The following is a 12447-nucleotide window of genomic DNA, read 5'->3' as shown; positions in this document are numbered from 1 at the left end:
TCTTGTCTCTGCAGTTTAAAATTTAGGGGTGAGGTAATGGGAAGCCATAAAGGCAAATCTGAGAGATTCAGATGGAGAAAATTTCAGGACATAGAACTCCAGTCCTTGTCTTCTGGGAAATAGGAAGAATATAAGTTTAAAGGAGGAGAGCTGATTGGCACAACAGGGAACAAGACAGTGTCTTCATTCCATTTAACCACTGAAGTTGAGATGAAACAAGGAAGTCTGAGAGGAGATGCTCTTTAGACAACTGGAACTGTGGGCCTAGACTACAGTTAAAATTTTGACTCAAGGTGTGAATTAAGGGATCCATCTTCATAAAGCTCCTGCAGCTCCAGAGCACCGAATTCACAAAGGAGTGAGTGTATGGGGGAAAAATGACTTGTGAGTACGAAAGATGAGGTGGAAGGCAGAGGTTCTTGTAAACAGCAGTAGGGAGCATGTAGGGGACAACACAACTTCAGAACTAGAAGGGACCTCACACTGTCGGGTGGGAATGAGAGTAAACATTTATTTGGCAATATTCATAAATAAACTTTAAGTGATTATTTCTAGCTAGCATAAAGTTAAACCCATCTAAGTTCTTAGACCTAATTTCACCCTCCTTGATCCGTAGGTTTCATTTTGCAAATAACGACTTTCTTCTCAGGGTTGATTACCTTATTATATGATCGAGTCAAGCAGAGATGGGGCTGAGAATTCCACTTTTCCTTCACATTCACTTGCAATGGAACTTTTAACTTGTAAATACTAGACAGTAATTTCCTAAATTAAATATTATCCTCAATAGTTCATCAATCTCACCATTGAAAAGTTATATTTTACTTTTTTTCAGCCAAAAACACAGCTACTAAATCGTCATATTAAGTTCAATTTAAAGGCCAAATCTTATCAATCTCTTTGATGAGACTGACTTCAGAAATGAAGAACCCACTGCTGGTAAACTATTTCTCAAAGTGGTTTATTTTTGCTTTCAGGCCACCACATGGCCTATCATGATCCTGACTGGGTAAGCGGGCATCATATCAACACTCCTTTGTTCTATAAAGCTTTTCTCCCTCTTATCCTGAATGTAAACATAAACAGCAAAAAAAATTTTGTTTCGCTGCAGCTTGCTTTGCAAGAAATAAGCAACTTCCTCTGAGGTGATTTCACTGAACTTATTTCCATAAATAATTCTTGGGTATAAAATAACGATACAAAGACACTATTTTCTCTATTTAAGGTACTCACAGCTGGGAGAAGTACATGAACTTTAGATATCCAGCTTCTTACTTTTGATGGAAAGTGTGTGTACTTAATATCAAGAGGAGACCAGGCAGTGGCAATCAGATCCAGCTATACTCCCTACAGCCCCAGAAATGCAGGCCAGGAACTCAGTGAGCACTGAGTTCTGCCAGTACCCTGAGCTGAATTCATCTCTGTCAGGTGGGATGCTAACAACCCAGTCTTTCCAAAAACATATGTGAACTATTCCAGTTTTACTAATAACTTTATTTAAATAAGACACAGGAACTTCTATACTGAAAAAAATACAAAACAAAAGCCACACATTTCCTTGTGTAAAGCCATATTGTATGGTAACTCGAATACTGTTCACCGCAGTGGCTAGAATTAAACAGTACAACTATATACAAAATTTAAACAATTTCTGACAAATTTCTACAGCTGGATGTAGGATACATTTGAGCTCAACAACTTCTGGGAAATTTACATGGCAAAGCATAAGCTTTAACACATTTGGTTCAAAACTTTAATATATGCTAAGAACAAATGTACAACACAATTAATATTTAGTTTCTCATGAGAAAATAAAAGTACGTCACTATAAATATCGTACATCAGATTTCATCACCAAAAAAGCATATTCAGTCCATCTTTCAGAAACTGATATTGATACTATTGCATCTTATTTGGATAAAAGCAGAGCAAAAGATCAACACATTATGTAATGCTAAACCAGATATCAGAAGTTAATGGAGCTCATATTTATCTTACAGAACTAGTAATTTTCTCCCTTTAACCATAATCTACAAAATATAGTATTTTCATCAAGGCCTGAGATTATTAGGGTTAAAGGTGTCTGCTGCTGAAGAGATTGTTTCAAAAGGTTCCCCTGTGAAAACGACAAAAGTAAACTGAGTCCTTTTCCATGACAGTCTCCTACAATATAACACTGACTAATTTAAAGGAGCTAGAATGCACCTTCGGGAGAGAATATTACTGCAAACTTTGGTGGAAAGAAGATAACTGGGATCATGACAAAATAATACACAGAATACACACACATACCAACATATACATATATGTGCCATTTCTTAAAAAAAAAAAAAAAAGGTGTTGCTTTCTTCTTTATCATCTCTTCCTTCTTCGACCTCCTTAGAAAATAAAATAAGGAAAAACCCAGGAATGACTGAAGGGAACTGAAACGTTCCTGCAACTGGAGGCACCTTGTTCCCCTAATTCTAAAGAAAACTGTGCCATACTATGTTTTAGCGAACTGAAAGCAATGGAATAAAAATAGAAAAACTTCTCTCTGCTTTTGGATACTCCCTTTGTGCTGCAGAAAACAATCTCTGAAAGTCGGGCTCTTCCACTGACTAATGAGGAATATCTAGGGCTCTCTCTTCACACTTGGTTGAGAAGTAAGGCTATTTACTTGGGTTTATGCTCTACTTCGCACACTCAAAATATTAACAGAACTATTCATGATATTGTTATGAGAGGCTTAAATCAGACAGCTTCAAACTACCACTACTGTAAGTCGCCAGATAATCTGCTTACTTAAATTGCATTGATTCTTACTTAGACCCACACATTCTCTCTCTACGTGAATGCAATTCATGCCCATAAACTGCTTGAGGAAAACAATCATCAAAAGTCTGTCCTTTTTTAACCTGCAAATTAAAGAATTTCCAAAAGAGAAACTAAACATTAATATGCCTTTAGATGAAACAGTAGCATTTCATGACCCTGATGGCCAACATAAACAAAGAAGCTCAGCTATCCCCTGTTCACTTGTCCAAACTTCCCTTGTTCAGAAATTAAACCTAGACATTCTTATCTTTAAATTCCATCACCCACAACGTGGAATGTTTATGTACAGCCCGGTAGTGGACACTTTATTTGCAACATTGTAACAGTCATTAACTGAGCAACACCTGACCTTGTTAAAGAAGCCACATTTACACGTGTTGAAACAGCAAATGCAACAGTTGTTTTACTTGTAACCACATGACAAAAGTGATGTCCGACACCACAGGTTTGCTGGTTCTCCTCATGTTCACCCATGTCCAGGATCATCGTTCTCATAGGGTTGAATGCACTTCTTATTCTAAGCATGTGGAATGTAATGAGGAAAGGGAAATGCACAAAATAAGGAAAGGCAAAAGAGTGATGTTCTCTCTTTAGCGTTTTAGCTGTGAAATATTTAATATCCCAATATGATATACATTCCAAGTTACCTGAGTTTAGACTTCAACTGAAGTACCTGAAGCTAGGCCATAGGGTGGGCACTGTGCAACTGTTGTGGCCATTTATTTTTATTTTTTTTTGCATTGTATGTATTACAGAAGTTAGAAACAAACACCTGGATCAATTGTAAACATAATCCTGAAGTACAGTATTTTCCATAGGACAAAACACAGCAAGACATTTTCTATTTAGACAGGCAACTTTTTGATATAGAGCTTATTTATACTGAAGAATTTGGAACAAAACACAGGACACAGTACTAATCTGTCAAACATACTATGAAATGCATAGTCTCCACTTAAAATGCTGAATGACACACACATTTTGCAAGCATTACTGCTTTCCACAAAAACTGCTGAATAGGAGTTCCGTCCCTGCCAAGATCAGTGTTAAGAGATACTTTATGATGCTGATAAGTATTCTGTTGGTGGTGGTGGTGTTCAGTAAGGTTGTCACTCCATGCAGATAGATATCTGAGATCTAGTTCCTGGTCCATGGAATGCAGGGTGGAGGCCAGCTCCCCCTCTGCTTTAGATGATCACGTAGTTCTGAGCAGAGACGTGTTCCTCACCCTGCAGTTCCTGCAGGAGCTGCTGCTGCTGGGATGGCTGTTGAACAGAGGCCTCTGTGGAGCCTGCTGTGCTGGTGTCATCAGAAAGAGATGCAAAGGAAACCCGGGAGGAGAGCTGCTCAACGGTTAGGGTTGCCAGAGCTGAGCTCTGGCCAGAGTTAGGAGAGTTCTTCAGCATCAGGTCGGAGGCAGGTAAGAGAGGGCCTAGAAGTTTCACAGGACAGAAAGCTGATCCGGTTGGGATGAAATTAACCTTGTTTTTGTCAGGACATGAAAAGAGAGGGGCTGAGATAGGCTGACGAGACCTAAAATCATAAAACAAAATTAGGTTTGCAATCACTAAAAAGTTAAGCACTTTCTGAATTAATTGGAGTTCTCTAAAACAGCTAAAATGTAAATGGCAGGGAATGAGTTAAGTGTACACAGAGGGGTAAACATCTTCCATAGCACAAGTCAGCTGGCAGACCATCGATGTACACAGCACTGAAGTGATATTTGAGACAAAAGGATTTTCAAAAGGTCTGGGCAGACAAATATTTTCAGAGATCATTAGTTTGCTTTCAATCATTTAGGATCATGGAAAAACCTACATTACAGTTGACGATTATGCAAGGTTAGAATGACCTTTTCTGTTAGGAAAAAGGATATTGGGAGAGGGATTACCCCCATCATATATTTGGTTGTAAGCATTTCCTCCTATTTCTGCATCTCTATACCTACTCTACTAACAGATCAGGAAAAAAAAATTTCAGTAGTTTCTTGAAGAGCCAGTCAGCCTCACAGGGCAGGGTTGACAAGCCCTTCCTCTCTCCCCATTCCTGGGAGCTAAGCCAACAACTCCTGCAAGAAGGGTCTCTGTCCCCTCGTAGGGTGCAAGAGGGCACCTGCACTGGGACAAAGGGATGAGTGAGTCCAAGAGCCACACAGTCTTTTCTTAAGCTATTCTGACAAGTATTTATAGCATGAACTTCTTTTCCTTTAATTTCTAATTTCTCCATGTTAAAATTTCATAAAGGAAAAAAATCTGTGAACAGAAAGTCTAAATTCAATGAATATACATGCTAGATATGTCTACAGGGCAGGACGCTAGTTTCCCTCTGGCTTGTGGAATCACTGTCATTAGGCTAGCCACACATAGATATTCAATTTGCTGCTAAATTAATAAAGCTTTTGAAAGAAAAATTCTTAGTGATTGAAAATAGATCTTTTAGGTAGTAAGGATGAATTTCCGTTTCTTTGTATTAGCTTACATATTTCCAACATACAGATTCAACTCTTCTCCAATAAGAGCTCTTTCACCTATTCAATTCTCTTTTTATAATTTGCTTTTGAAACACATTATCAGCTGGATGGAGTAGTTGATTCATCTGTAATCAACTGGTCTCAGTAAAAAGCTTTACAGCTTTGCAGATCCCAGCTGATAGAAAAGACATTACTTACGCCATTTCCTCAAAGACCTTCACTCGCTCACATCCCTCTGGGGGCTCCCGTTTGAACATGTAGCTGTTGTTTGGTTTGGGAGATGAAGCATACTTGGGTAACGGTGAGCTACTCCCACTGTCTGTAAATTTAAAGCAGTTATATTAACTAGTGATTGAAAGCTCTTTTAAATTAAATTTGATTTCCAAACAAGCAGCCTTTTGCACAATTTATCCACTATTGCCCCTTTGCTTCCACCACAGAGCTTCCTTTATTGCAAAGCTATTTCTAACACCCTTGTGTAGTACATTTCTTAGAAATAAAAGCTTCAATGCAACAGTAATCTGCCATACTACAGAACATAAAAGGAGGATATTTTGGTCCAGAAAACTGCATTTTGAATAAAGAAGAGCTATAGTCCTGAAAACAAATACATTATTATGTATTTCAAACTGTAAATGAATGGGGTAATATGTATAAGTCATGCAAAAGAATTACAAAGAGATTATAATACAGGGTTATTTATGTTTTCTCACTGTCCATCCAATTTAATTGAAAATTTTAGTATGTGGAATAATCTTCCTTACAAAAGTTCTTAGCAGAAACATTACTTTTACTAAACAACATGAGTAACATGTATGCAGGGAAAAAAACAAGTTTATAACACATAATGTCTTCTTCCCTCGGCCCACCATGAACAAGGTAATTTGCTCAGAATTTTGCCTTTAAAATGTATATATGAAAAACTTTTGCAGCACAATTTGTATTTTTGCCACTAGAAGCATGAGAAATCTAAAAGGATCTTTACCTAACATGTTTTCTTCATATATTCATGAAAAGCCATAAAACCTATATGCAATTTCTCCCTTTCCTACCTGGCAAAGGATTTTTGAAATTCAAATCCACCAAAATGTGTCATTATCTTTGTAAGATGCCAAGTTGCAAAGTCAATAACATACCTGTATAAATACAATAGTCCTATTTAAACAAATTCTGACTTAATGCAAACCAATTCCCACTGCTAAAATACGAAGCACATGATCTACTCAGATGTATTACTTTCATACATATTCTGAAAGATGGCAATAGTACCATAATAACGTTTGTCACAATTTTGAAAAGGTGCTTTAGTTTAGGATACAGAACACAGTCCAAAATTCAGAATCTGAGTAATAGGGATGTTTTTATCATCATTCATGACATATAATACATGCCTAGAAAGTAGACCCTCGAGGTGCACTTAGTATTGGTGAATGATTCAAAGAGCATCTATGTTAGTCTTGGGAATGCACATGTGTGATTATATTTGAATATGGCTCTATCTCTGGCTGGGAAATCATTGCCTGCAAAACAACAAGGCCACACTATTGGGAAACATAGAAAACCACATAGTTTCTCCATCACCACTATTTTGCATGTCCCTACAGATTATGCAGTCTCTTGGAAGGAATAAAGTTGGGTTTCTTCACATACCATTCCGATTTGAGGATTTTCTTAGAGCCAACATTTATCCTATACTGTTTAACCAAATGGGAGGGGGGAGGAGGAGGAATAGGATTTTCTTTCTTAGGTAGATGCAAAGTATGGTTAACCTGACTAAAGCCTGAGTTTGCTTATCTCTATTTGAGGTAGGCTAGACCAAAAAGACTGGTCCACAATCAAAAAGTGGTGAGAAAGAGGTCTTGAACTCAGTGTAATACCAAAAATACAGCTTGACCTTGCTTTACCATCCAAATAGCTACAAGCTATGCAGAGGAAATACATGAGAAAGTATATATGACATATGATACCTCCATGAAGATTATTGCTGGTGACAACACAGCCCCCACAGTGGGCAGAACCGGCCTAAAACCATAGGCTTGAGGTCTTTAATGAGCCTTTTCTGCCATCAGCGGGAGTGTGACAATGTCTTTAGTCAAGGATCCACCCTATTATCATGGAAGAAAAGTCATCTTGACCACATTTACAGTCTTCTGTGTTCTGTTTCTTACTATCTCATCAGGCCTATCACATGATTTCTTTCATAACTTTATTGATGGTTTCAAGAGACTTTCCCAGAAGTCAAAGCTAGATGTCAGTTGGATAACCTGCAAAACTGATTGTTTCTATTCACAATATACAATAAAGTAAATCTTTATTCTTCTTAAAATTCTTCTAATTTCTTCTAAAATTCTTATATTTTTACAGTTATACCCATTTAAACATTCTTGTTCTATCTTTTTTTGGGAGGGGTGATTAACGTTAAACAATAAAAAATATACATCTATTGCTATCCTAAAACAATAGTATTCAGTGCTATTATATCTCCTTGCCTTTTCAATAAAAATTATTTGGCTTTTTGTTGCAAATATATATATATATATAAAACATTTGATGTTTGGTGCTCTGGAAAGACAAAGGTTGAAAGAAAAAAATTTGGAACTATAAACAGATTTGTTAAACCTGGAGTTTTTTCTTCAGGTAAGTATGCAATCTGATAGAGTGTGAAGACAAACAGGGATTGGAGACATCTCATCTGTGGTTTTAGCTCATCACTAGTTGTACAGTTGTATAACCTGAAACACAACTGCCTCTCTGAATTTCTACATAATTAAAGGAACTGCCATTCCTAACTCTAAAATTCTGTGATTTTTAAAATGGTACTAACATACAAAGAAGGAACACTGTACCAAAATATTTTTTTGCTTTACAAAACGGCATGCTTTAAAAGCAACCCACGTGAATAACCTATTCTACCTATTCCAGACGTGGATGTCTAACTTATTCATTTAGAACTCTGTGTTGAATTTAATAACTACATTTTAGTAACAGAATATTGCAAATGTGAGGTGAGCACGCCTGCTCAGGAGATTCAAGATGAAAAGTGTCATGGTAATCTTAACTCAATCCCTTTTGTTCACAAACATGATAAATTTTCTCATTCTGCTATCCTCCAGTAGGATGATAACTAGACACGTAGTTAAGTTAAATGTTACTTTTTGTTCTTATAACATCATAGCCAATGTCAATTAATACAATTAAATGCATTGAATATGATTTTTTACATATCTGCCTGCATTCACAATAGTCTCATCTATAACAGAATCACCCAACTCTGAAAATCAAGAGTATGGAAACATTTTATTGGCTATTATAACAGAGCATACCTATATCAAACATATGGTATCATATAAAAATGGTATCATATTTACCATTAAAATACAAGGAGCTTGTCAAATATTTTTAAAAACATGATAATGAATTAAAGCTTGGAAAAATTAGAGATGTTATTAAAGTTTGGAATTCCATATAGAAATAATATTTATTAAACTATACATGTTTTTATAGCTTAAGAATTCTCTGAATTTCTCCTTATAAATGGCATTCATTATTTCTAGTATGTTAAGTTGCATGTCCCACAATTCCAGCAAAAAAAAAAAAAAATCATATACACTAAGCTGATTCCTTTATGTGGTTTGGTATGTAAACCTCTGCCATGTTTCTATTCTAGTGCTAAGTCTTTAGAGGTGCTTTATCTCCTCCTATCAGATTGCTTTACCAAATTAAGTGAATTAATTCTAAAAGAAGCAATATAATTACAGAAAAGTGATATGTAACTCTGGTTTCACATTAAACTCATCACATGTTTTAAAAATACCAATAAATACTAATGCCCAGATCTCATCCCTAAGAGCTTCTGATTTAATTAGCCTGGGGCTCCTCCCAGGCTTTTTCTTTTCTTTTTTCTTTTTTTGGTAAAGCTCCCAAATGCTTTTGAAGTGCAGCCAAATCTGAGAATCAACTACGAAAATGTTCAAACACTGGTTTGGAGTCAGGGCACCTGACTTCTACCTAGGTCTAACTGCACGACCTAGGAAGTTTGATCGCTTTGCTTTTTCATCTGTAAAACAGGAATAACTACTGATATGACAGCTGTGAATAATGTGTGCAAAAGGATTAGTCTGGTGCCTGAAACACAATAAGCTCTCAATAAATATTACTGTAATAGTAGAAAGAACACATCATTCCTAATTTGCAAGTTGAAAAAAGTGAACCATTCAGAAATTAAATGCCTATTCCACTTTCTCTTGGCAGACGAGTAAAGGAAATGTCATTTTCTTTTTTTTTTTGGAAGATTAGCCCTGAGCTTTTTGCTGAGGAAGCCTGGCCCTGAGCTAACATCTGTGCCCATCTTCCTCTACTTTATACGTGGGACGCCTACCAGAGCATGGCTTTTTGCCAAGTGGTGTCATGTCCGTACCCAGGATCTGAACCAGTGAACCCCGGGGCACCGAGAAGCAGAACATGTAAACTTAACTGCTGTGCCACCGGGCTGGCCCCGGAAATGTCATTTTTAATAGATCTGCACACTCTAACTTTATTCAGGTACATAAAGATAAGATTTTGTGTCTGGTGGGGGGGACAGAGTGATATTCTGAGTAAGATTCTCCAGTTTATGACTGCCTAGCATGAACTCTGCCAGTTCATGAGCATTCTTTAGCATATAGAGATCAACCTGAAATTAATGCCTAAAGCATGCAGATTCTATAGATTCCTCTACAGAGAGAATATTTTTATAATATGTGCAGCAATAACCAGTAGAATGTAATTCCTATTCTATCTTTTGCAGCTAGAATAAGAAGCTGGGAACGTAAGCACAGAGTTCAACTATCACTATATTCAATGACGTAAGAAGAGCATAATTAAAAGTCAGCCAATAGAGTTAGATTAGCTATATGATTGACTAGGATCTAAACAGAATTACTACTCTAGTATTAAAATTCTTTTGCTTCAGGAAATGAAATTATCAGCTGTAGTGTGGTTTGATGGCCTAATGATATCAGGAGAAACACACAATTGTATAGAATTTCTTGGCAACAAACTTGGAACCAGTTGGCATTACCGGCTGTATTGAAAAGCCTACATTTTCAGTTAACTCCAAGACCAAAGTGTGAACAATCTGCTGACATGAAGGAGAAAATATCAGAACTTTTATACATATTTACTTTCTATCTCTAAGAATAAAGTAAGCTTTACTAGCACATACTTAGTTTGTGGACTGAATTATACACAGACATAACTTAGAAATATATGAACTTATATTAGGGGTACAGATTAAGAATTGCTGAAAAAGGTGTGTAATAAATCAAGTTTGGAGACCACGGGACTACTGAAATAGCATCTTGTCTCATCTTCCTGCTGTCTCTCCACTTTGGTAGTCCCACCTGAGTTCCAGTCTTTAAATATAAAGCTGGTCATGTCCTTTAGCTGACAAAAGATCTTTGCTTGGCTCTTCATTTCTCTTAGCAAGGCCTACAAGGCCCCTTATGAAAGAGTGGCCTCTACCTCTGCACTCTCCTGCTTTCTACTCCCCACCATTCACCCTATGCTCCAGCCACACAATTTCTTACTGTTCTCCACACACGAGGCCCTTTCATGACTGTATAAACGCTATTCCTCCTGCACAGGCAGCAAGTAGAAGTATGAAGTTCCTATAGAAGATCTTTGTTGGCATCTGGACTCCATAGAATTTAAGAAAGTTACTTCCTTTCTCTAAGCCTCAGATTCCCTATTTTTAAAATAATGACGATGTCCCTACATAGGATAGTGGTAATATTACAGGAGATAACAAAGGTAAAATCATCTGAGCACATTTAATCACGTTAACAACCCCATGAGGTAGGTACCTTCATTATCCTTAATTTATAGGTGAGGAAATTGAGATACAGAGAGGTTGAGTAACTTGCCCAAGGACACAATTAAATTTGTAAGTGGCAAAGCAGGGATTCAACCTGGCTGCATTAGAGTCAGAATTCATTATTGTTATGCTATCTGCCTAAGTTTTGATCTCCCTCAACTCTAGTGTCCTCATTAGAGATATGAGGAGGTGACTAGAGATCAAGTTCTTTCCAATCTAACACTCTATGCTTCTATTTAAAGTCTTACAGCTCAGGTAACAGCCTCACTGGGTCTGCCTTCTGTTAGTCACATGAGGAGATAGAGTGAGAGGAGTGGCCTCTGTGTGTTGATATTTCTTCTTAGAGGAACACAAAAGATAATGGGGAGAAAAAAATTTAACAAATCCCCTTTTCCTCTAGCTTGGTTGATATCCTATTTTCTCCCCAGTCATGATCAGAGTGGAAGATGAGATAGGTTTTAGCAAAGTTACTTACTTTCCCCTAATTTCAACAGGAAATTTGAACTTCATGGCTTCTTTCTCCCAAAGGCCTATTACTAAATTAGCATAATCTTAGTTTGGCTACTCTTTATTGTGTGTTTTCCTTTCTTTTTGGTGATGGGGGGGAGGGAGGAGGGAGATTATCACATTCTTCCTAAACATTCAAAATCCTAATACACGTAATTTAACAACTTAAAAAATACTGATGTTTTCAACATAGCTATAAAAATATATCCTTAAAAAATTGGACACACCGTGAAGAAAGGTCTTAAAGGAATACTAAAAAAATCTCCACTAAGCACTACTCGATGCTAGGCAGTACTTTATTTACTAAGGATAAGATAAAACAAAAAGCAAGGGGCTGGCCCCGTGGCCGAGTGGTTAAGCTCGCGCGCTCCGCAGCAGGCGGCCCAGTGTTTGGTTGGTTCGAATCCTGGGCGCGGACATGGCACTGCTTGTCAAGCCACGCTGAGGCAGCGTCCCACATGCCACAACTAGAAGGACCCACAACGAAGAATATACAACTATGTACTGGGGGGCTTTGGGGAGAAAAAGGAAAAAAAAATAAAATCTTTTAAAAAAAAGAAAAAACAAAAAGCAAAAGAAAGTTACCTGCTTTGCTGGAGCTTGCATTGTGGTAAACAGATAACAGGAGACTTCAGTGAAATACATACGCAGGCATGTTAATAAATTGTGGTTTGCTTCTGTTCTGGAATCTCGGTTCTAACTACTAGAACTGAGTTGTATACTTATTAATTAATTTTACGTTATGTATAGTAACTCATCCACAGACAGCTAGCATGGCATCTTGCCATGAGTACAATTG

The 12447-nt window shown here is 37.1% G+C and overlaps 1 protein-coding gene across 2 annotated transcripts in view; it reads right to left on the bottom strand.

Moving 5' to 3' along the window:
* Positions 1 to 1479: 1479 nt before the first annotated feature.
* Positions 1480 to 12447, bottom strand: part of GLCCI1 (glucocorticoid induced 1) — a 101831-nt gene continuing 90863 nt past the window's right edge. For both annotated transcript variants that reach the window (XM_044766721.2, XM_044766722.2), the window contains exons 7-8: positions 5486 to 5606; positions 1480 to 4350 (exon numbers count right to left, since the gene is read on the bottom strand). In XM_044766721.2, the coding sequence (XP_044622656.1) occupies positions 4005 to 4350; positions 5486 to 5606 (467 nt within the window). In that variant the 3' untranslated portion in view covers positions 1480 to 4004. The remainder of the gene's footprint in view (positions 4351 to 5485; positions 5607 to 12447) is intronic.

Source organism: Equus asinus, chromosome 1 (assembly GCF_041296235.1).
Source record: "Equus asinus isolate D_3611 breed Donkey chromosome 1, EquAss-T2T_v2, whole genome shotgun sequence".
Classification (NCBI taxonomy): Eukaryota; Metazoa; Chordata; class Mammalia; order Perissodactyla; family Equidae; genus Equus; species Equus asinus.
Note: the sequence above shows the minus strand (reverse complement) of the source record. Positions and strands in the feature narration are given on the sequence as shown.